The sequence below is a fragment of the Alexandromys fortis genome, unplaced genomic scaffold, assembly GCF_014885135.2.
Source record: "Alexandromys fortis isolate MF-2015 unplaced genomic scaffold, M_Fortis_MF-2015_v1.1 scaffold_245, whole genome shotgun sequence".
Taxonomy (NCBI): Eukaryota; Metazoa; Chordata; class Mammalia; order Rodentia; family Cricetidae; genus Alexandromys; species Alexandromys fortis.
This window is the reverse complement of record NW_026068139.1, coordinates 1,057,848-1,080,996: the sequence shown is the minus strand read 5'-3', so window position 1 is coordinate 1,080,996 and position 23,149 is coordinate 1,057,848. Positions and strand designations below refer to the sequence as shown.

The window sequence follows — 23,149 nt, the reverse complement described above, 5'->3', positions numbered from 1 at the left end:
ATCATTTACTATTACTGGATTGATGTTCATCTGTGTCTTGATCTCTGGTATTACATTATCTCATTATCTTCTCTTTTCTTTTTCTTTTTTTGTTTTTTTTGAGACAGGTTTCTCTGTAGCTTTGGAGCCTGTCCTGGAACTAGCTCTTGAATACCAGGCTGGCCTCAAACTCAGAGATCCGCATGCCTCTGCCTCCCAAGTGCTGGGGTTAAAAGGCGTGCGCCACCACCACCTGACTCTTCTTTTTTTAATGGAACTGTATACAGGAGTTTGGTGCATATGTTTAGGATAATAGTAGCCCCAGAAGATGCTTTGTAGGCTGGAGAATTGTCACTGGCAGTCCTATATTGAGTCTGTGGACTCTACATGCTACAGTACTAGCATGCCAGGTAAGATGTGCCTATTTGTATCATAGTGGCATTACTGTTAAATTCTTTTTGGTTGGATTTGAAACCTGTTCCACAGGGGGGATAGTACTGTAAATCTGGACAAATGCCCTAGGCCTTGGAGGTCACAGGCCCTGGTGGGGAGGCTACTCTGGGGTTTTGTTTTTGGAGGTGTCTAAAATGGACATAATATGCCTGTCAAACAGACTAGTCATACTGTAAGCTTTAGTAGAAAAGCTACTTTGTGCAGTGTGCAGCAGTTATTGCACAATCAAAAGCCTGACAATGTGAGCCAGCTCTAGATGGCTCATCTTTTTTTCACTTCTGGAGTAAAACGGTTAAGTCGTATGCTGGGTAAGTGACCTTCATGATCATGCTGTCTCTCCTATCAGGCAAGTATTAGATGGGTCATCTAGGTCATCCATTCCAAGGCTCAGCAAAACCTCATGGGAGAGGTCAAGTGGTGGTAGTGCACACCTTTAATCCTAGCACTCAGGAGGCAGAGACAGACAGGGTGGTCTCTTGAGAGTTCAAAGCCAGCATGGTCAACAGAGCTAGTCCAAGGACAGGCTCCAAAGCTACAAAGCAACCCTGTCTCAAAACAAATTCATGGGAGAGAAGATAGGGGGAAAAAGATTCAGTCTTGAGAACAGTCTTCTGGATATGGCAAGGCTGCTACACTCACGAGCTCTCAGCGGCTGTGATTCCCGCATAGCACTAGCTCCATCAACATTATGTTATGGAAGAAGAACTCACATCTCTGCCCCTTCCTGAGAATGTATAAGCAGCTAATGGCTGGGGCAGAGAACCCATCCTGGCTGGCTCATGAGACTCCACACATCCCTGAAGAGTTCTTAGGAGAGAGACATTTTCTTCAGAGGTACAGTCACTGGTAAAATTGCCCATACACCTTTGACCCCTCAGCCACGCTGTTTAAGTGCCCTAATCAAACTCATTAATTCACAAGAAAAAGACATGAAATCAGAGAGAGTACTACTTGGAAGAGAAAAGAGGACTAAGCAACACTGGGGAAAGAGATAATTGGAGAGTAAATATGAAAATACATTGCATACATGTATGAAACTATCACAATGAAACCCATTAATATGTACAATATATGCTAATAAGAAACTTTAAAGCCAGAAGGTGGTGGCATATGCCTTTAATTCTAGCATTTGGAAGGCAGAGGCAGGCGGATCTCAGTGAGTTCAATGCCAGCCTGGACTACAAACCAGGACAGTCAGAGCTGTTAGAGAGAGAGCCAGGGCTGTTACACAGAGAAACCCTGTCTCGCAATACAAAAAAAAAAAAAAAAAAAAAAAGTGTTTACTGTTTCCAATAGCAAGCATAAATTTCCAAAGAAGTTAACTTTATGTAAACATGATTGGCCTGTTGTATTGAGCGGCGGGCTGCATTCCTGCCACCCGGCTCCCGGCCGCCTGGCTAGCTTATGCCCTGAAATAACAACACACAAATTGTATTCTTTTAAACAGTGCTTGGCCCATTAGCTCTAGCCTCTTCCTGGCTAACTCTCATATCTTGCCTAACCCATATTTAGTAATCTGTGTAGCACCAGTCTTACCGGGAAAGATTCAACATGTCTGACCTGGCGCGGCTGCCCTGGAGAGGAGAGGCATGGCATCTGCCTAACTTCCTTTCTTCCCAGCATTCTGTTATGTTTACTCCACCCACCTATGTTCTAACTTATCAGACCAAGCAGTTTATTAATTAACCAATGAAATCAACAGATTGATATGACACTCCCACATCATTGGCCTATGTGTTATTTGTGTATGAAGTCCTGAATAATAGGCAAAACATGATGGTCCTCTATTATAATTGAAATGTTAGCAATGTTTTGATCTACTATAAAACTTAATCATTTGCATAAATTATTTTGAAAGGTAGTACATGTCTGTAATAAGCTCTCTTAGTGTTAGCCAATGTGGATTCAAATCCAAGTTTGTTTGTTTTTTCTAATTTGGGAGAAAATTAACCAAGCTAGTTTCATCTTCAAAGGGAAGACAATATCCTACTAACCACGCTGCTGTGGAGACTAAATGAATAATTAACAAGTCATAGTAAACATTCTCTTGCCTGTGTGACCCCATCATCTCACGTCAAGTCCTGGTGTGGACTACAATCATCCATTATGACGAGAACAGAGAAAAATACTGACCCTTTACAGTGCTTCAAGCTATGCAAGTTTCCATTCACAAGCATGTTATACTTACTACATACAACCCCAAAATCCCCTCCTTTCTTCTCAACACCCATGATGTACCAGCACCTGTGCTAGGCTCTAAACATACAGCAGGAAACACAGTACCACATCTATGGGGCTTACATTCTACAAGCAAAAGACCCAACTTTACATGTGTGTACAAGCAGGTTGGTAAATCTACTTCACGAACAAAGGATGAACACTGTTGCATATAACCTACATGAGCAGAGATAAATAAAGTGAAAAAAGAAAATCCCAAAGTTATTCTATTTATAGAAGTTTCTTGAAATGGCAAAGTTGGTTACCAGTGGTTAGAGACAGGGGCTGGAGAGGAGGGCCGACTGTAAATGGGAAAGACCCGAGATGCCCTTGTGCTGAAGTGACCACTCTGACTGCTCAGTGCCAACCACCTGCTTATTACTCCAGAGAGATTTGGAAGGTTTTCCTGGCATGGAAAACTGGGTAAAAACACAAAAATCTTTGGGTATCTTTGTTTTTGGCCATTCTGGTGATCAACCCAGGGCTTTCTGTACTCTAGGCAAGTGTTTTACCATCTGAGTAAAGTCCAGCCTTTCTTATACTGAGTGCAGTATCTCCAAAACACTAAGCTCAACAGAGTCACTGTTCAAGACACCCAAGTTCATTCAAAATCTTCTGTGGTCAGCTCCAAGTAAATCCTGAAAGAGTACAAAACAAGATGCTAACTATTCCTATTACTGTTTCATTGAAAGACAGCCCCACAGCTTTACTTATGCAATTCTTGAAACACTAAAATACTAACAGAAATTTACTGACAATAAACACAAGTAACATGAAGGAATGGAGCAGAGGACAGCAAACTGAAGTTCAGTTTTTATCAAAATCATACCTGCCTAAATTCAGAGATGGTTAAATACTTACCAAAAATGGCTTCCTGCAGTTAGTGCTCAAGGATTCCATTTAAAATATTGCATGATTTATGCATTAAGCCTCCAGTCTTCTGCCTCCACAGCAAATGTAACAAAACTTGACACAGATTTCCCTAGCCAAGAGGTATTTCCATTAGAAATAATGGGGATTGGTTTTGGTAATGGTCGTTCTGTTAAACAATGGATGTTAAGACATTCCGTCAACAGGCCCTTCCCAAATGATGTCATAGCCTGTTTAAGGTCTACCTCATTTCATTAATTATAACTTCCAATTAAGCAAAAGAAGTTATTTTTTAGCATGAGCAAGCTAAACAATAAAGCAGGCTTCAAATACTGTGAAAGGAAAGCAAGGTGGTACATGCTTATAATCCCCACACTAAAGGGGAAGGCAACAGGGTGATATGGGAGTCCCCTATGTATGCTGTGAATACCATTGGTTAATAAATAACTGTCTTGCCGGGCGATGGTGGCGCACGCCTTTAATCCCAGCACTCAGGAGGCAGAGGCAGGCAGATCTCTGTGAGTTAGAGACCAGCCTGGTCTACAGAACTAGTTCCAGGACAGGCTCCAAAGCCACAGAGAAACCCTGTCTCAAAAAACAAACAAATAAATAAATAAATAACTGTCTTGGGCCTGCACGGGAATAGAAGTAGGCAGGGAAAACTAAACTGAATGCTGGGAGAAAGGAGGCGGAGTTAGGAAGAAGCCATGGAGGCACTGCTGGAGACAGACGTGTTGAAATTTTGCTGGTAGGCCAAGACCTCATGGTGATACATAGAAGACTAGAAACGGGTTAAATTAAGATATAAGTGTTAGCAACTAAGAAGCTAGGGCTAATGGGCTAAGCAGTGATTTAACTCATACAGTATCTGTGTGGTTATTTTGATTCTGGGTGACCACTATGAACAAGCAGCCTCCTCCAACAGGGCGGTAAGTTCAAGGCCTGTCTGGGTACCTAGTAAGACTCTTTCTCTAAAAACAAAAAGAAAAAATTAAGGTCAAAATAAGACAGGTGGATCACTATGGTCAAGGCCAGCCTGGTCTATAGAGTGAGTTCCAGGGCAGCCAGGATTGCACAAAGAAACTGCTTTGAAAATTAAAAAAAAAAAAAAAAAAAAAAAAAAGGCAAGATAAAATATGGGTAGAAGTCCCAGCAGTATCCAGAATTCTATTAACTTCATTTTCCTTTTTTTTTTCTTTTGGTTTTTCAAGACAGGGTTTCTCTGTAGCTTTGGAGCCTGTCCTGGAACTAGTTCTTGAAGACCAGAGCTAGCCTCGAACTCACAGAGATCCTCCTGCCTCTGCCTCCCGAGTGCTGGGATTAAAGGCGTGCGCCACCACCACCCGGGAACTTCAATTTCATACACTGGAAGAAAATGATGCTATGATGTGCACACACCCAAAGAAAACTCTGGACTCCCATTTAACCTACAAATAAATCAGACAATTCCTCAACACCACTGCCACGCCCTAGCAGCGCAGACACTAAACCCTCATTTCTTAAGAGTCAGAACCTCATCAGAGTGCATGGAACATCCAGTTGTCACCAATGGAATCATTCCCACTCTCCACTGAGAATGTTGGAGAGGTTACTAACTCACTGTAAAGGGAACCTGAGGTCCATGTGTTAAGTGAACAACCAGGAATTCATCGCAAAGGCTTTTACTTTTTAAGGCAGTATATCCAAACACACGCATAGATTTCCTGTTCTAAAAAAGAAATGTAATAAAAGGATTGATTTTTTCACCTGATAGTCCCAGGACTGTTAATTCAAGGCAGACCAGATGGCAGCTCAGTGAGTAAAAACATTTGCCAGCAAGTTATAGGGCAGAAGGAGAGAACAAACTTCTGCAGTAGGTTGTCCTCTGACTTCACACTGGTATAACACACATAATCACCACCCCACTCCATCCCACCCTCCACACAAATGTTTTAAAGACAAAACATAACATCGTTAAAATATTTATTTTGACAGTCTATCGTGAGTCAGTACAGGCTTCACTCTGCCACAGACGCATTGAAACGATGTCTTTCTCATCCAGCCAGAGTACACACCTTCCATGTTGGATTGCTTCCAAATCCAGATGACCAAACAGGCCTTTATCCCCAAAGTAGGCTAAAACATTTGTGAAGAGGAAAAATAAATTAAACATGGAAACAAACACTATCCAGACACAGCTGAAGAACCAGGTCTTACATTTATGTTTGTGTTTCCCTATTAATCTCAGTGACTAGAGGACAAGAATCCATCAGCAGACAAAATGAGCAATGAAAACAATCAAACACAGAAATACAGTTTTATTACTGTGAACATGGTTACCTTGGGAAAGGCAAAGGGAATTTTCAGTTTATATATAAAATGAAATCAATAAAAAGATAAATGATTATTTTCATTAACTAAAAGGACCAAGGAGCCAAATCAAATTTTATTATTATTATATAAAGCATCAGGAAAACAGAAGAAACCTTTCCCTAAGTACTTTCTATGAGTCAGACTCTGGAAAGTCCACACTCCAACTGGCATTTCTGCTTCTAAGTTACCATAATTCTGACACTGAAACGGCTACAGGATGGAGGAGGAAGAATGAGATGTGACCTGGGGCCTTAACCTTAACTACCCACATCAACAGGATCACTGAGTTACTATTTCCACTTACACTAATTTCTACCCAAAATGTTTAATTAATGAAGGGGCAGCAACTCCATGTCATTTGTTAAAGGGAGGGGTAGCACCGGAATTCAAGAGAGAAAAGAGATGCTTCATGTCTAAATGTTATTGACTAAAAATGTGACTTAATGACAATGAGGGTCTGTAGTTCATTTTTAAAGGCCATTCAGGCCATGCCATGCCTAGAAAGCACAATGCATTTACCATATCTATCAGATATGAACTCAAGTTTCCCTCTGAATCCAAGTATTTTTGCATACAGTTAAGACCTGGAAACAAAACTCTACACTTATTCAGATTTCTTTCTCAGTGGATAAACACCCAAAATAAAGAAAAAAGACAATCCTCCCTAGTCTGACACAGATAACTTTCTTGTCAGTCTCCTCGGCACAGTGGATGAAATTAGTAATGGGGCAATCCTTCAGAGGCAATCCATTTTTTTCCCAGACAGGGTTTCATATAACCAGGCTGACCTCACACTCACTATGTAGCTTATGATGACCCTAAAGTTTAATATTCTTGCCGGGCAGTGGTTGCGCCCACTTTTAATTCCAGCACTTGGAAGGCCAGCGTGGTCTACAGAGTGAGCTCCAGGACAGCCAGAGCTGTAACACAGAGAAACCCTGTCTTGAAAAACCATGTTTTAATCCTCTTGCCTGCACTTCACAGGAACTTGAATTTCAGATATGACCATTATGCCCCATTTATGCCAGAGGTTAGACGTTAGGCAAACATTCTACTAACCGAACCAAATTCCCAACCTTCGACTCTTTAAGGGAAGACTTTTGTTAGCACAAAAAAGGAAAGAACATGAAAAAACAGTAAAGAAATGAAAATGCAGGAAGCTGTTCCACCTAGCCTGCAGTTTTGAGGAGTCAGAACCTGCTGGGATAACAGAAGGATGCATCCTGTCTCACTATTGCAGCCTAAGCACTTAAGAAGCAAGGACAGCTGAGCAGCCTATTCTACATGAGTGTAAGACCAATGAGTGTGAAGTAAGCCACAAGCAGAGCAGGAAAGACTGAAGAATAGACATGGGACCTGTTTCAACAAGGAAAAAAGGAAGAAAGATTCAGCAAGAAGACATTTGAGATTGGGGCTCTTTAGAAGCAGGTTTCATCAGGTAGAAACTGAGGGGAAAGCATTCAAAGGAGCACATGCCTTTGCTTATCGGACATGAGCAAAAACAGTTTATTTTGCATTGCCATGTAGTCCTGTAGTTAGGAGGAAAAATTTTCCTTAAACAAACAAACAAAAGGTGGCGAGAGACAGGTAGTGGTGGTAGCATAGCACATGCCTTTAAGCCCAGCACTAGGGAGGCAGAGGCAAGTGGATCTCTATAAGTTCGAGGCCAGCCTGGTCAATGTAGCAAATGTCAGGGCAGCCAGGGTTATATAGAGGAACCTTATCTCCAAAACCAAAAACAACAACAAAAAACTACTTATAGTTTATTGACCAAATTACCCAACAAGTGGTGTTAATATTTACACAAAATATTGTTACTCAATTCTCATGGCAACCTAATTTAGGAGGTATTATACCCAAACTATAAAAGAGGAAACAGCATTGAAAGTATAATGGTGTCTTGAGGAAACATACTTGATACTTTCCAATATGTGGAAAATATTCACACAGCTTGACCAAGTACTGGCATCTATGGTAATGTGTCTTAAGTGTTTCTCTAAAAATACAATTGTTTGCAATCACTGAGCCGCTCAAGAGCAAACTGCCTCACTATTTCACAGAAAAATTCCTTGTGAAATTTATAGTTCAATGAATCAAGACTAATGGGGAATCTGTGAAGGCAATTTTAAAAAGCCATTCCATGAGGTGCATTCCTGTAATCCTAGCACTCAGGGAGCTGAGTTCAAGGCCAACCTGGTCTACACAGTGAATTTAAGGCCAGTCTGAGACAAACAAGACTTTGCCTCAACTCCCCTTACTCTCCCCTCCCCCCCCATAAAGTCACACAATAAAAAGAAGCTGTGTCATAACAGGACCAGAGAAAGAACAAAGTAAAGAAATAAAAAAGAGCCATCTGATAAGAATTTTAGCAGGAAAAAATTTAACTGCACACCAATCAGGTCAAGGGCACACAGTGGAGAAATTTTGTATCACAGAGCACAGGACAAGGCTATGCAGCACTGTGCAGACTCTACAGGCTTTGGAGACGTCTACTACCTACCAACTGTGTGCCCTGCTCTGGAGAATGGAAGTGACAATTACAGATAAAATGTACAAATCACCTAAAATTACTGGCACATTGTAGGTGGCCACAAGTAATAATTTGAAAATTTGAAAGTAGAGGGGTTGGAAGTGTGGCTTACTGGTAGAACGCTTGCCTGCTATGCACAATCCCTCACTACTCCCAAGAAAAGGAAAAGAAAATTTGAAATCAGAAATACTTCTAGTATGAGCATTTCAGGCAAGAAATATCAAACCTGCCCATTTTTTTAAAAAGGTATGTTCTGCCCATTCTTTACAAAGAAGTGACTTGGAAGAAGATTTGAAAAAACTAAACACTTGGTATATCAAATGGAAGCTGTCAGGGTAACAATGGATGCCTGAGAGAAACACGCTGAATTCTCACTGCACCACTGTAGTCCAGCATAGTGACTGGAGCATCAGCCCTTCCAGAACACACCTTCCTGTTGAGACTCTGCTTTTACAAAAATATTTACAAAGCATTTACACACGTGTATATTGTTCTCACAAGTTGCTACATTTAAATAAAAAGTTCAAATATAAAGACAGGTCTACCGACCAGCCTGAAAGAATACTGGAAGGTGATAGAACCTTTAAGAGCAAAGCCTTGTGGGAAGAAGTGAGATCATAGAGGCATGTCCCTGCAGGGGATACTGAGACTCTGTCCTATCTTCTCTTGGCTTCCCCATCACCAGGAGGTGAAAAGGGTATCCTCTCGCTCCTACTACTGCCATGGACTGTACCACCAGCATCAGAGCAGCAAGGCCAAGCAACCACAGCCTAAGGCCTCTGAAAAGTAAGCCAAACAAACCTTTCTTCTTTATAAACTGACAGCTAACAAGTCACAATGGAAAGCTAATAGATGAACACACGCATATACATTAATATGCACACTTCGCGTGAAACTTTCAAATAGCTTATGTATCAACAACAAGAATTGTTTCTGGATAACAAATTTGATAATGCATTTTGGGAGCTATATGTCTTGACAGATTTCAATTTACTAATCTCATAAGAATTTATCATGAAGAAATAAAATCAACAAAAACTATGCGCACTAAAAAGCCTGGGAGCTGAAGAGCTAAGTTGGCAGTTAGGAGCACTGGCTGTTCTTCCAGAGGACCAGGATTAAATCCCAGCACCTACACAAAAGTTTACAGCTGTCTTTAACTCCACTTCCGGAGGATCTGACACTCTTCTGGCCTCCATGGTCACAGGCACACGCATGGTGCACAGACAGACATGCAAGCCAAAGACTCACACACAGAATAATAACAACAACAATAATTTTTAAAAGTTACATTGTTATATAGAATCCTGAAAAACCTAAATAATTGACAAATAAAAAATATATGGTTTATCAATTCTAAATTTAGGTGAAAAGACCAAAATTCTATATGAGTATCTTTGTTAGACTATGGTGTAAAAGGCTTCCTTTTCATGTTGTAAGATGATTAGCTCTTTTTAGAATGGATATCATTATGATTACAACACAGTAAATAGAGATGGAAGGAAACAAAGCAGTTAGATAGTAAGTAGTATAAGATAACTAGTCCACAGTTTTTCTCCCAACAACCCAAGAAAGAACACAGTGGCTGGTAAAATTATAGGTCACTGCTTCCCAAAGATTCAATACCAATTAATATATGGACATCTGCCTCCAAATGTTGATATTCAAGAGCAATACCTTAAAACTGATGGTTCAGGCATTCCAGGATCTGCACCCCTCGTAAATCCTGAAGGGAAAAATAAAAACTTTCAAATGAAACAATTACAACTCCAGTAGACAAAAAGCCTACAGTCACATCTCTTTCAATCCGATCCAGGATGTCTCAACTGACTTGTGCTGCTGAAGGTTTCTTTTTTCTTTCTTTTTATTTTTTCCTTTTCTTTTTTTTTTTTTTTTTTTTTTTTTTTTTGGTTTTTCGAGACAAGGTTTCTCTGTGGCTTTGAAGCCTGTCTTGGAACTAGCTCTTGTAGACCAGGCTGGCCTTGAACTCACAAAGATCTGCCAGCCTCTGCCTCCTGAGTGCTGGAATTAAAGGGGTGCACCACTACCACCCTGCGCTGCTGAAGGTTTCTAATTTTCACCAGAATGTGGAACAGCATCCGGGACTTCTCAGCAGAAAGGACAGCTGTTTCCTCTGCACACAGTCAGGAGTCACTCTCAACGTGCCTTGCGCCCACTCAGTCACTCCACGAGATTCTTACAAGTCCCACACCACACTGGAAGACTAGGAAGAGCTTAGAGATAAAGGGAAATGACACCTTTTCTGAAGGTATAACTGAGGATATCTTACTTTATCTTCCCCAAACTACTCTCTTTATAAAGCAAAGACTAGTGAAGTCCTTTAGTATTATTTATCCACCTATTTAGATCAATATACTCTAATTACAAGTTCAAGTAAATGAAACTTACTATTTAAATAGAATTAAATAGAATTTGCACACACACGCACAAATTTGCTGGATAATGTCAAGAACTCTGAAGGGCTGGGTGTGGTGGCCAGCACTGGGGAGTCTATGGTAGAATCCCAAGTTTGAAAGAAAGAAAGCCACACACCAACAACCGTGAGGGATCTGAATTGTATCCTACTTTGAACAACAAACTAACCTGCTGCTTTCAGACACTGGAAGACAACAAAAGATTCTGGGTCAGACATACACAAAGGAGTTCATTCTTCCCAACAGTAGCTGGAGTAAGAATATCACTTTTACTCCAGTAACCTAAGACCCAGTGCAAAACTCCAAGCAAAGAGGGCCAGACAGCAGCTGCACCATATGCAAGACAGGACTCCTGGGTTGGGAACCAGAACCTTCTATAAAGGCTGTGTGTCTCTAGAGAGGTGATAATTTCCGAAGCTGCCTGTTATGAACATCCTCAAAAGTCAATGTAGAATAGTCATCAGGGCATGAGCTAAAAGTTACAGAAAAGCAGGAAACTATAGAAAATTATTTTCCAATTGGTGGATATTAAGACCTATTGTTCTACTGGGTGTAGTGGCACAGGCCTTGACAGGCAGATCTCTGTGAGTTCAAGGCCAAGTTGGTTCTCAGAGGCTAGCCAAGCTAACACAATGAGACCCTGTCTCAATAACGAGAAACCTTTGGCTGGCAAATGTTCCAACAGATTCTTTATTACCAACGTCACTTTCTGTCATGTCATACTCAATATACTATCCTCCATGAAGCACTAAAATTACAGCTGGGCATAGTGACACTGGTCCCAGCACTCTGAAGGCAGAGGCAAGTGGATCTCTGTAAGTTCCAGACCAGGTTGGTCTAGAGTGAGTTCCAGGATAGCTACATAATAAAGAAACCCTGTCTCAAACTACAAATAATAGCTGGGCAGCAGTGGTGCACAGAGCTAGATCCAGGACAGGCAAGGCTACGCAAAGAAACCCTATCTTGAAAATCAAAACTCAAACCATAATAATAATAATGAAAAAAATGTAATAAATTAATCTGCAGTTTCAAGTTTTAGTGAGAGAAGATGTAGATGTTGAACCTGGGAAATAGCTTAAACATAAATTAAATTTCACTTCAGTGTACAGGAAAAGACAACGATAAACAGGAGTGAGCACTGGACACGCAGCTCTGTTAGCATCAGTCTTAAACACCCTCACTTGGATGCTGGGTGAAAATTATTACAGTGTCAAGTCCTAGGAAAGGAATCAATGTGCATCACCCAGTCCTCAGACCAACATGTCTGACAAGTTGCTACAGCTTCTAGCAAAAATAGAACCTCAATAAAGACATAGCTGTGCAAACCTGCAAAACATTCACAAGTGGAAGACAGGAGGATGTTGAGATTACAGCCAAGCAAGCCTAGGCTGCATGGTAAGGCCTGTATGGGGGCGGGGTGGAGGGGCCAGGGAAGGAAGGAGGGAGGGAGAGAAAAGGAAAGAAGAGGAAGGAAGGGAGAAAGAAAGGGTCAAAAGCAGAAGAACCCAGTACTTCGTTAATCCCAACTACACCAGAGATTGAGGCAAGGCAGGACTTCAAATTCAGCTGGCCTCACCTCCAGAGAGACTATGAAAATAGAGGGGCCTGCAAAGAATTGTTTAGACAACACAGCCTACAAAAACAGTCAGCAGGGCAAGGTAGCACAAGCCTTTAATCCCAACACTCTGGAGGCAGAGGCAGCAGGATCTCTGTGAGTTCAAGGCCAGCCTGGTCTATAGAGCAAGTTCCAGGACAGGCTCCAAAGCCAAACAGAGAAACCATCTCAAAAAAACAAAACCGCCCAAAAAAAGTAACAAAAAAAAAAAAAAAAAAAAAAAACCAAAAATAGGCTGTTACAATTATTTGTTTTAATCCTTGATACCTAAAAATGTCACTATTATGTTTTTTTTTTTCGTTTAAAATAGAGGAGAAAGAGCTGGGTATGATGGTGTAGGCCTGTAATTCAAGCACTTAAAACGTGGAGAAAAGAGAAATCAGGAGTTCAAGGCTAGCCTGAGCTATGTGAGGAACTGTCTCAACAAAAATACAAAAGGAAAAAGATTTAAGTCCTACCAAAACATACAGGTTATCACTGTTCGCACAAACCTCACAGGCACTACAGCTGCCTGGAGAACATCCAGCCTCGCTAACGGCTCTGCAACTGAGCCTATTTTATCTTACAGAATGCAAGTCATCTACAGCAACTGCAAGTGGCACCTTGTGCGGGTCCTACTTGAACATGTGAAATGGAGTTCTGAAATGTCAAGTTACATACTCAAGCCCTGAGAGCTGAAGCTAAAATCCCACGCTGCTTCCCTTTGATGTTATTGACTGAATAAGACAATTAAGATTAAAAATAAAATAAACACTATTCAACCAGAGACAGGGTAGTGTGCAACTCTGGGTGAAAATATTTGCCTGGACACTCGGGCAATGAAGGTATGGCTTTAAGGTTCGGTTTCCTTCCCTGCAAGATGGAGTCAGTAACTTTGTTGGGGGGGGGGGGGCACCGAAATCCTTCATTATAAAAGAAAGGTTAGGCTTCAACTATTGTCGTGATCACGTTGTTTCGAGGCAGGGATGTTTTAACCTGATCTAGTTTCTTTCCATTTAGGTCACCCTACAGGAGGAGAAACGCTCTGAAAGCCGGAGGGGTTGACTCTTTCTTTAGGGGGCCACGTAACCCTAAAATCAATCCTGAAAGGTCTTGCTTTTATTTTACAGATGTAAGTAAGGATATGAGGGGTTGTGACTGATTAAACACTACCCATATGGTTAAATAAAGGAGCTAGAAGTGGGTTCTCGAGCCCGGCCAGACAGCTTCAGAGAACGTGGACAACACAGTTACCCGGGTTTATTTTCCCCGCCCCGGAAGACCAAAGATGAGACTCCGAGACCCACCAGCCCCTGCCCTGCGGCTCCTCCCAAGTGTTTCTCCCACTGACCCAGGTAAATCACGAGAGGAATGAAGCCCCAGCGGATGGCAAACTGGCCGCCCTTGAAGAGCTGCTGCAGCCTCTGTTTAGCTTCTTTACTCAGCTTCACCATGGCGACGACGGAGCACTGGAATGAGGAACCTCCACAACGACGACCGCGTCAGGATGCCGAACAGGAGAGGAGCTGCGTTTGCGCCACATGCGACCTTTACGGCAGAAGTCGTGAAGCATCGCCGGCAGAGGCCGTAATTCGTCGTCCTTCAACTTGTCGCCCGTGGGAGGCGCGTGCGCTGTAGATTCGCTGCGCTCAGACTTTCACGTTTTTTGTTAGTTTGGCGTGTATGAATTGGGCTTTTTCTTGGGGTAGGGGGCGGGGCGGAGGAGATGCAGGTTGTTTTGCTTTGTTTTTAAAGACAGGGTCTCTCTGTTTAGGTCGAGCTGCCCTCGAACCCATGAGATCCCTGCAGCTACCTCCCGACTGCTGGGATTAAAGGTGCGCACGGAGTTTATCACCTGCTTTCCTGGTTGCTGTAGGATGCATTTAGCAATTATTTGGGGCTTCCATTTGCCTGGAACTACTCCAGTTTCCCCCAGCCACACGCAGTCTTTAAGCAAATCTCCCAGTGTTCTTTCTTGAGATAGAAGAGATTCTAATTAAATTACAAACGACAGAATTTCAGTCTGATTAGGTCTACTATTCTGGGTTATCTTGGTTAAGTTTTTTACCATCACGGAATCAGCTGCTTAAAGCTCTCCTAAAGCTATTTTATTTATTGATTGGTCGAGACAAGGTTTCCCTGTGTGCAGGAACTAGCTCTTGTAGATCAGGATGGCCTTGAACTCATAGGCATTCACTTGCCTCCCTAGTGCTGGCATTAAAGGCGAGTGCCACCACCACCCGGCCATCTCCTAGGTTTTCTTCCACCTTTCACCCATGCTCTGTTGTTCTGTTTTGTTGGTTTTTCAAGACAGAGTTTCTCTGTGTAACCCTGGCTTTCTTGGAACTTGTAGACCAGGCTGGCCTTGAATTCAGAAATCCTCCTGCCTCTACCTTCCAAGAGTATTGGGATTAAGAGTGCACTGCCACTGCCTGGCCTGTGGTCTGTTTCTCACTTCCAACACTATCAGATTTGGGAAGTTTCACATGAAATTCCAGGTTTATTTGTCTGTTGTGACAGGGTCTTAACTGTGTAACCTTGGTTGTCCTAGAACTCTTCTATGTAGTCCATGCTGGCCTCAAACTCAGATCACCCCATCTGGTGTTGGGGTTAAAGGCTATACCATGAACCATGCCTGACCTTGGTCCAACAGATTCCATTGCAACAAACAGGAGTTAAGGAGCTGTGACTCCTGTTGGCATACATGAGGGGGCTCCTTTTCTGCTTTAAGTTCCAATACTTAACTGACCTCAGGTTCACATCTTCTCCTCTTTAATATAGGAGGTCAGTGGTTGTCCTCTCTGGCTGGACATTCACTTTGGAGAGATTTAGAGCTATAGCTATACCTCCTGGTGGGGATCTACACCTACAACACTTGATTAGTTTGGGGATGAGGCCATTGGTTTGTATTTGAAGTTCCTTGAGTGTATCTAATACTTAGTAAGAATTCCAAAGTAGCTGTCTGGATGCAGTCATATTTGAATGTTTGATTACAGGTCTAGGACTTCTTGATTTCTCAGAGAATTTCTTTGTTGTTTGTTTGTTCATTTTTGTTTTTCGAGACAGGGTTTCTCTGTGAAACAGTCTATGTCTATCCTGGAACTTGCTCAGTAGACCAGGCTGCCTTGAACTCAGAGAGGTCTGAGTGCCTCTTCCTCCTCCCAAATGATGGGGTTAAAGGCATGCACAGCCACCACCCAGCCCAAAACATTTTTCTTTTTTATGTGTATAGGTGTTTTGCTTTTGTGTATGTTTTAATGGTTTAAGTAAAATCCTGTAGGTTCCCTGAGAAGTGCAGCAGCAGAAATTCTGCAGGTCCCCAAGTGCAGCAGAGGCCATGAGATCACACCGCAGTGGGTATCGAAACCACAGCAGGCCACAAAGGTAACCGAGTCCCAGGCAGCAAGCCACGTGAAGGGTGAGAGACCAAGACGGATAGGCACACCATGCAGAGTGAAGTTGGATATTTATTTAGTGGGTTATGGTAGGGAGGTGTAGGGTTCCCCTGGTGTCAGTGTTGTGATTTTAAGACCGCTATGAGAGAGAAAGATGCCATGCAGCAAGGTTCACGTGGAGGGGTTTTTCTTAGGGGAAAGGGAATATAAAAGGAGGAAAAGGGATGGGGGGAGACAGGTCTCTGGAGACAGGAACAGAAGAAAAACAGGCAGAGAAGCAGAGCGAGGAAGAGGAGAGAGAGATGGGAGGTAGACAGGGCTCTTTTATTTTTTTATTTTTTGAGAAAGACATTTTAATTATTTCCATGTTACAAGAGAGGCATCTTGGCTCACAGGGGATGGATAATGGACCTAGGACCTCACAACCTGTAAGTGGCATAGCCAGAATTTGAACCCTGGAGGTGTTGCTTGGAACTGTGCCTGAGAGGAGCATTGTGCTACTTTTTCTTTTCTTTCTTTTTCTTTTCCTTTCTCTTCTCTTCTTCCTCTTCTTCTTCTTCGGGAGGGGGAGGGAAAGGGGAGGCGGCTGGGGGGAAGAGACAGAAATCTTTAATAAATAAATAAATTAAAAAAAAAGACAGGGCTCTTTTAAAAGGGTACATAAGCCGGGCGGTAGTGGCGCACGCCTTTAATCCCAGCACTCAGGAGGCAGAGGCAGGTGGATCTCTGTGAGTTTGAGACCAGCCTGGTCTACAAGAGTTAGTTCCAGGACAGGCTCCAAAGCCACAGAGAAACCCTGTCTCAATAAATAAATAAATAAATAAATAAATAAATAAATAAATAAATAAATAAAAAATAAAGGGTCCAACAGAACTGAGGCGATTTTCCTTTCTCAAACCCTCATGAGCCTTACTGTGTGGTAGACTATTTCTGTGTTTATTTGCTTCTTCATTCATTAGTTAAGTGGAATGGAATCCAGAGCCTTGCACTTGATCAGCATGGACTGCATCATTGAGCTACACCCCTGGCCCAAGATAACTCTCTAAAGAGGTTCTTTCTTTCATCAGTGAGTAGTTAAGAAGGGACTAAATAACTGAAGATCCGAGCTGTTTAGGACAAGATTGTGAACAAGATATGATAGAAAGACAATGGAAGAAATGAAACGTTGCCTAGGAAACTCAAGCTTTGAAGACCCAGTGTCAATCAAGCTGAAGAGAAGGAGAAACGTGAGAAGGTAAAATCAGTGGAAGCTGTGGGCTGTGCTAAAAGACGTCGCCAAGGGTGGTGGCCCAGTTCTGAGTTTGTTCTGTTTACCCAGTCAAGACTGCCACTCCTTGACAGCCACGAAGTGGTGTTACCATCCCTGAACATTGACTTCTACTGGAAGGTTGGGAATGGGGGCAATCCTGGAGTCAAAGGAGGAAGGTTCAGAATCCTAGCTGTCCTTGATGTGTCCTCCAGGTTCAGGTCACCTAGAGCACAATTTTATAAAGCCAGAAGCTCAGGGGTCTTCCTATCTATGGTCTCCACCCACACTATCTAATCTACACACTAGTCAGCCTTAGACTTCTGATAGAGCCCTACCCTTATCCCTCCTCTCTTCAAACACCTCCAGGGAGTTAGGAAGAGTTACTCCTGTAAATCTGTTTTGTTTATGTGATGGTTAACCTTTGTGGTCAACTTGAGTGGATGTAGAATGAATGATAGACTGGGTGAGTCTATCGGGGTGCTTCTAGAAACTGAGGATAAGACTCCAGTAGCAGCGCCATCTCATGGGCCGGGGTCCCAGGCTGTGCAGAAAAAAAGAGATGAGCAACAGCATTAACCTCTGCCCTCTGTCTAGGGAGGAGATAGCTGTCTCGTGCTCCTGCCTCTGATTTCCAGACCAGGATACACTTAAACTGATCCCAAATAAACTCTTGTCCTTAACTGGCCCTTGTCAGAGCAATGAGAAAAGCAACTGGAAAGGGTACTGGGGATTGGACTAATGGCCTCAAGAATGCTAAGAAAGTGAGAAAGAGAGAAAGTATGACTGGGCTATAGCTATAGTGTGTGTGTCTCTCTCTATATATATATAGATATAGATATAAGAGAAATCTTATACTGAGATAAGGTTTCTCAGTATAGTCCTGGCTGTCCTTGCTCTGTAAACCAGGCTGGCCTCAAACTCACAGAGATCTGCCTGCCATTGCCTCCAGAGTGTTGGGATTAAAGGTGTGTATCACCACCACCCAGCTTCCCTCGTTCTTCTTACTAAGTTGTCTTATCTAGCCTTGAATTCACAAACGTATTCCTTCATTTCCCAAGTAACAGGTCTGGCTATAGATCACGCTAAATATGTCTTCTGAAAATAAGCATAATTTTCAGAATTCCTGTGAGGAATAAAAGTAGTAACTGTTTATGAAAGGTTTTTACAAACATGAGCGTGTCGACGATGTTATGATATCATAGTCGATAAGACAGGAGAGGCAACACCCTGGAAGACAATAGTGTTTAAGTAAAAAATAGTTTCCTTTGTTCTTTTGGAATCAAAAAGAAAATCAACTGAATCAAAAGAGAGCTCGCGTTGTAAGAATAATCAGGAGAAGCTTCACAAAGAAGGCACTGAACTAATCTTAACACTGCCCTTGTTAGGCATAATGTTTTGTTTATTGTTTATTCTTGAGGATTGAGTATGGAGGTTTTTTAGTAACCTGTGCTCTGGGTCACTAAGGTACAATCCCACTTACAGGTTTTACACTCTAGTTAGACTTGCAGATGAGCATACAAGTAAATTATTCTCTGTGTGACCAATTTTTGGAAAATAATAACATAAAGATAAGATGAAGCACGAAGACCTGGTCCAAAGGTTCGCACATTCCTAACTCTCATGGAGCTGTGTGATTGTGGTCAGGTCACTTAGCCTCTTGGAATCTTCCTCACAGGTGGAAGAGGAAATGATACCTGCCACCATTGCTTATGTAAGCACTGCCCAAGAGCCTGATGCAGCCCCGCTGCATTTCACAAAGTGTAAGTTACGGAGCATCACCTAGCAGTGATTTGCACGCGTAGCAAATGCTGTAGCTGTCATTCTTTGTAGTTTGCCTTTTTATTTTGACTAGTTTTAAGGATCAAAATTTTCCAGACTTTTTCTCCAATTCTAAAATTTCTATGGAAGAGCTTTGTTGGCACCAGCTCAACCTTTTACACTGAACACTGCTAAGTGGGAAAGAAAATGGAATATACAACATATGAATAATAGTGTATGATACACCCAGTGTGTAGATGGAGCATTCACTTCAGTGTCCTTGCAGTAGCCACACAGCCATTTTGCTGGCTTCTAGAGTTCCATCTCAAGAGTCGGTCTGCTCTCAAAGTGCACAGGCTAGGACTGCAGGTGATAAGGTAAGAAAGACCCTGGTCAGGAGGGTGTCACAGGGAGTTAAGATTTATTTTTACTGTAAACAAAGCTGTAGGCTTTTGTGAGATTCTCAGAAAACTTTGAGTTCATCCCTGGGAAAGGAGTAAGGCCATATATGCTTAAGCCTTAGGCATGGTCATTGTTTCGACATTCTTATTTGAAAATAGTTCTGTATAAGAGGAAGATTGTCTCTGTCGGCAGCCTCCAACACAACTGTTACTGGGTTGGAATTTGTAGTTCACCAGGTCAGAGTCTTCAGCCAGGCTCCCGAGTGAGGAGCGCCTTTCCCTTCCCCTGTACCCTTAACTTTCTCTTTCTCTCATGCCCCACTGTGTGTGTCCTGAAAGAATACATCCGATTGTTATTACAATGCAATGAAAAAACGGTTTAGAAAATGAGACTCGCTAAGATCAGAAGTGCCAAGACGGGAGTCGAATTCTGCAATTGACTCAACAGAAGGTCCTTGAGAATCGGTTGATAACACACCAAAGAAACTAATTAGTTCACCATGGTTACCAAGAAAACAGTGCCCTGCTTTTAAAATGCAGCCAAGTAGATGAGCCAAATGAGAAAGGGAAATTTTTTTATGCATCTTGTTTCTCAAAAATATTCTGCTTAAAAATATACAATAGTAGGATACTATGTGCTCTCCTGGGTTTTAATTCTTATGTTGGTCTCTTTGTTCTGCTAGGGTGCTTTTGAGAGGCAATTGCCTGCTGCCGTGATGCAGTTTAGAATTCTTAAGTACCTCAAGTAAGCATATGCATGAAAAAAAATTTTAACAAAGAAGAGACCGGGTAGCTTACACCTTTAATCCTAGCATTCAAGAGGCAAAGGCAGAAGCAAACAGATCTCTGTAAATTTAAGACCAGCCTGGTCTACATATCAAATTATAGGCTACCCAGTGCTGCACAGAGAGACCCTGACTCAAAAGAGAAAAAAAACAAGCAAACAAGCATCCTTGCAGCTGGACACATCATGCACATCTCCAATCCAGCACTCAGGAGGCTGAAGTAGTAGGATCAGGAGTCAAGTTCATCCTCAGCTAAGTACACAGCAAATTCAAGGCCAGCCTGGGCTACGTGAGACCCTGTCTCAAAAAATAAAATAAAATAAAATAAACAAAGCCCTACTAGGACATCAACCAAATATATATGGCTACATTAGGGAAAAGGAGTTTCAGGAAACCCAGCCACTGTTGAAAAGATTGTGACCATTTGTTTGGGGACAGAGTACTCCTGGTAACCCTAAAGAGAATGGGCCCAGCTGTAGGCAGACTGTGCATTGTCATAGCAATCTAAAAGAAGAGTCATAGAGGGCCGAGAGTTGCGGGGAAGCTTCACAGCTGTGAGCTAATGGATAGCTGATCTTCCCCCACGCTAGCTTAAGTAAATTCACCCCCAACTCCCTCTACTCCCCGGTCCACAGCTGATTTTTTTTTTAAGGCTTGGAAAACAAAAGACAGAAATGCAGGAGCATGCATATTGGGGTTGAGGGGGGGAAGCGGTGAGGGGAGGAGAGAGATCACAGGAGAGCACTTAAGTAGAACAGAAAACTCCAGAGCTCCAGGCAGGAAACCATGAGACCAAGTTATAAGAAACAAGACAAACAACAAAACTGTTGAGTTTAAAAAAAGAATTGGGTTCTAGCCAGAGAGCAGTTGCAAACCTGCCAAGTATTTTTAGGAGGAAAAAAAAAAAAAAAATACACGAAAAGTGAAAACATTTTTAGAGCTTAGGTGCCTTCCCCCTTCCAATTTTCTTTTCTTTGTCAAAACAGAAATTATAAACAATGGGGCAGAAAAACTTCCAAACTAGACTGCTCCATGGGCTAAAAAAAAAATTATTGGGATCAAGCAATCCCTCTGCTCACCTTCTATATAGGAGAATGTCATCAGCACTGATTTATTTTTAATGGGGCAGGGGCTTTGAACCTACCACAAATAAAATTTAAGTTGAGGCGGTGTGAAAGGGCACATGGTGGACGTTCTCCTTCCCACCTTTAGTGCCAGCGTTCTCTACGTTCTTCTAGAGGCATTTGCATTTGAAGGAAAAGGCACACGTCAACCCATCCTCCCCTGAAAAGGGGGAAGTTGAGACAAGGTCTCTCTGTAGCTTTGGAGCCTGTCCTGGAACTCTGTGGACCAGGCTGGTCTTGAACTCACAGAGATCCACCTGTCTCTGCCTCCCGAGTGCTGGGATTAAAGGACCCCCCCCCCCCCCGCCCAGCTATCAACCCATCCCCTTTTTAAATGGGGTCAATATACACATATTTAGCTCATGTTTTAACTAAAAAATTTAGTTAAATTTAAAATTTTTGTCGGAATGCCTTATTATTTTTTTAAAAATATTTATTTATTTATTTATTATGTATACAATGTTCTGTCTCTGTGTATGCCTGAAGGCCAGAAGAGGGCACCAGACCTCATTACAGATGGTTGTGAGCCACCATGTGGTTGCTGGGAATTGAACTCAGGACCTTTGGAAGAGCAGGCAATGCTCTTAACCACTGAGCCATCTCTCCAGCCCCCTGAATGCCTTATTTTTAAAAAAAATAAATAAATTGGATCATAAAAACATGTATTTAAAATTCTGTCTCCTCTGCACCTCGCTGCCCCTTTCTCCCTTGAGGAAACCCTGTGTCTGCCTTCTCATATTTCCGTCCAGAAGTGACTGGGCATATGGACATGAATAAGGACTCAATCGCTCTCTCGCCCTTAAAACAGACAAATAAGATACATACTATATATACACTAGCTTGTCTCTCTTTTTACTTAAAAGTTTTTTAGAAATGCAAATGACATCTCTGAATTGATAGTATTGCACAGTATCAGCTTCCTGACCATGACCATTTATTATATATGATCGTCTCATTAAGGGAGAAGCAAGCGAAAGACACATAGGGCTCTGCTATTCTGGAGCTTCTTGTGAGTCTTGAATTATGTCAAAATAGTTGGGCGGTGGTGGCGCACGCCTTTAATCCCAGCACTCTGGGAGGCAGAGGCAGGTGGATCTCTGTGAGTTCGAGGCCAGCCTGGTCTACAAGAGCTAGTTCCAGGACAGGACCAAAAGCTTCAGAGAAACTCTGTCTCGAAAAACCAAACAACAACAACAAAAACCCAACAACTAACATGCACAGCAAAGATCCTAATAGGAACACAAAGGCCAGAAAATCAGGACTGTATAGCTCTTACCCTTGCCATCTCTTGACAATGCTTTTTAAAATTATCATTATTATTATTTTATTATTTTATTGTGTGCATGTGCACACGTGTGCGTGTGAAGACAAGACATGCCACAGTGCACATACACAGATCAGAGAGAAACTTTCAGGACTCCTTTCTCTCCTCCCACTTCACAATGGCTCGGGGGATTGGACTCAGCAAGTACTTTTACCTGTCGAGCCATCTCCCTGCCCACTTCTCATCACTTTTCCCTTACCTGAAACACGGGAATTATCAGCCCTGCTACTTCACGATTATTCTGAGGAATCAGCAAGCTGATAGTTGCAACAATGCGTATTCAAGTCGAATCCACCGGCAGGTGTGATTCTCTTCTCCAGGCTGATATCTCAGTCCTCTAGTCACAGAAGTAGTAAGAGATACCTTGTGACAAACAGTCTCGGGTGAAGGAGTGTCAAGGAGAGCTGCCTCTTCCAGTTCCTGTTGTTTTAAGAATAAAATGGGGGCTGCAGAAATGCTTCAGCCAGTAAACACTTGCCATGCAAGCCTGGGGACCTGGGTTGATCCTAGCACCCATGTAAAACACAAACCTTTTTACAGAGGCCCTTGTCTCTCATACCAGCACTGGGGCATGGAGGTCTTTGTGCTCACAGACAAGAAGAAGGGGAACCTGGGATGTTAAGCACACAGGGTTGTTCGAATGCAAAAGCAGTTTTCTTCCCAGAAAGCTGGAGCAGACATAT

At 42.3% G+C, this 23,149-nt stretch overlaps 1 protein-coding gene across 1 annotated transcript; it reads right to left on the bottom strand.

The window, feature by feature from the left end:
- Nucleotides 1-5,464: 5,464 nt before the first annotated feature.
- On the bottom strand, nt 5,465-13,988 carry Tomm7 (translocase of outer mitochondrial membrane 7). The gene is made up of 3 exons (XM_050126609.1): nt 13,782-13,988; nt 10,079-10,127; nt 5,465-5,634 (listed from the first exon to the last, which is right to left on the bottom strand). Exons 1-3 carry the CDS (start codon nt 13,882-13,884, stop codon nt 5,619-5,621), a joined length of 168 nt encoding a protein of 55 aa, XP_049982566.1. The 5' UTR covers nt 13,885-13,988; the 3' UTR covers nt 5,465-5,618.
- Between the last annotated feature and the right edge of the window lie 9,161 nt (nt 13,989-23,149).

Bases quoted from the DNA above. Each gene is read 5' to 3' on its own strand.
- Tomm7 (XM_050126609.1), bottom strand. From the start codon at position 13,884: ATGGTGAAGCTGAGTAAAGAAGCTAAACAGAGGCTGCAGCAGCTCTTC. The intron at 10,128-13,781 runs GTCAGTGGGAGA...TTTTCCCTTCAG, and splicing joins TCCTCTCGTGATTTACCTGG to GATTTACGAGGGGTGCAGAT.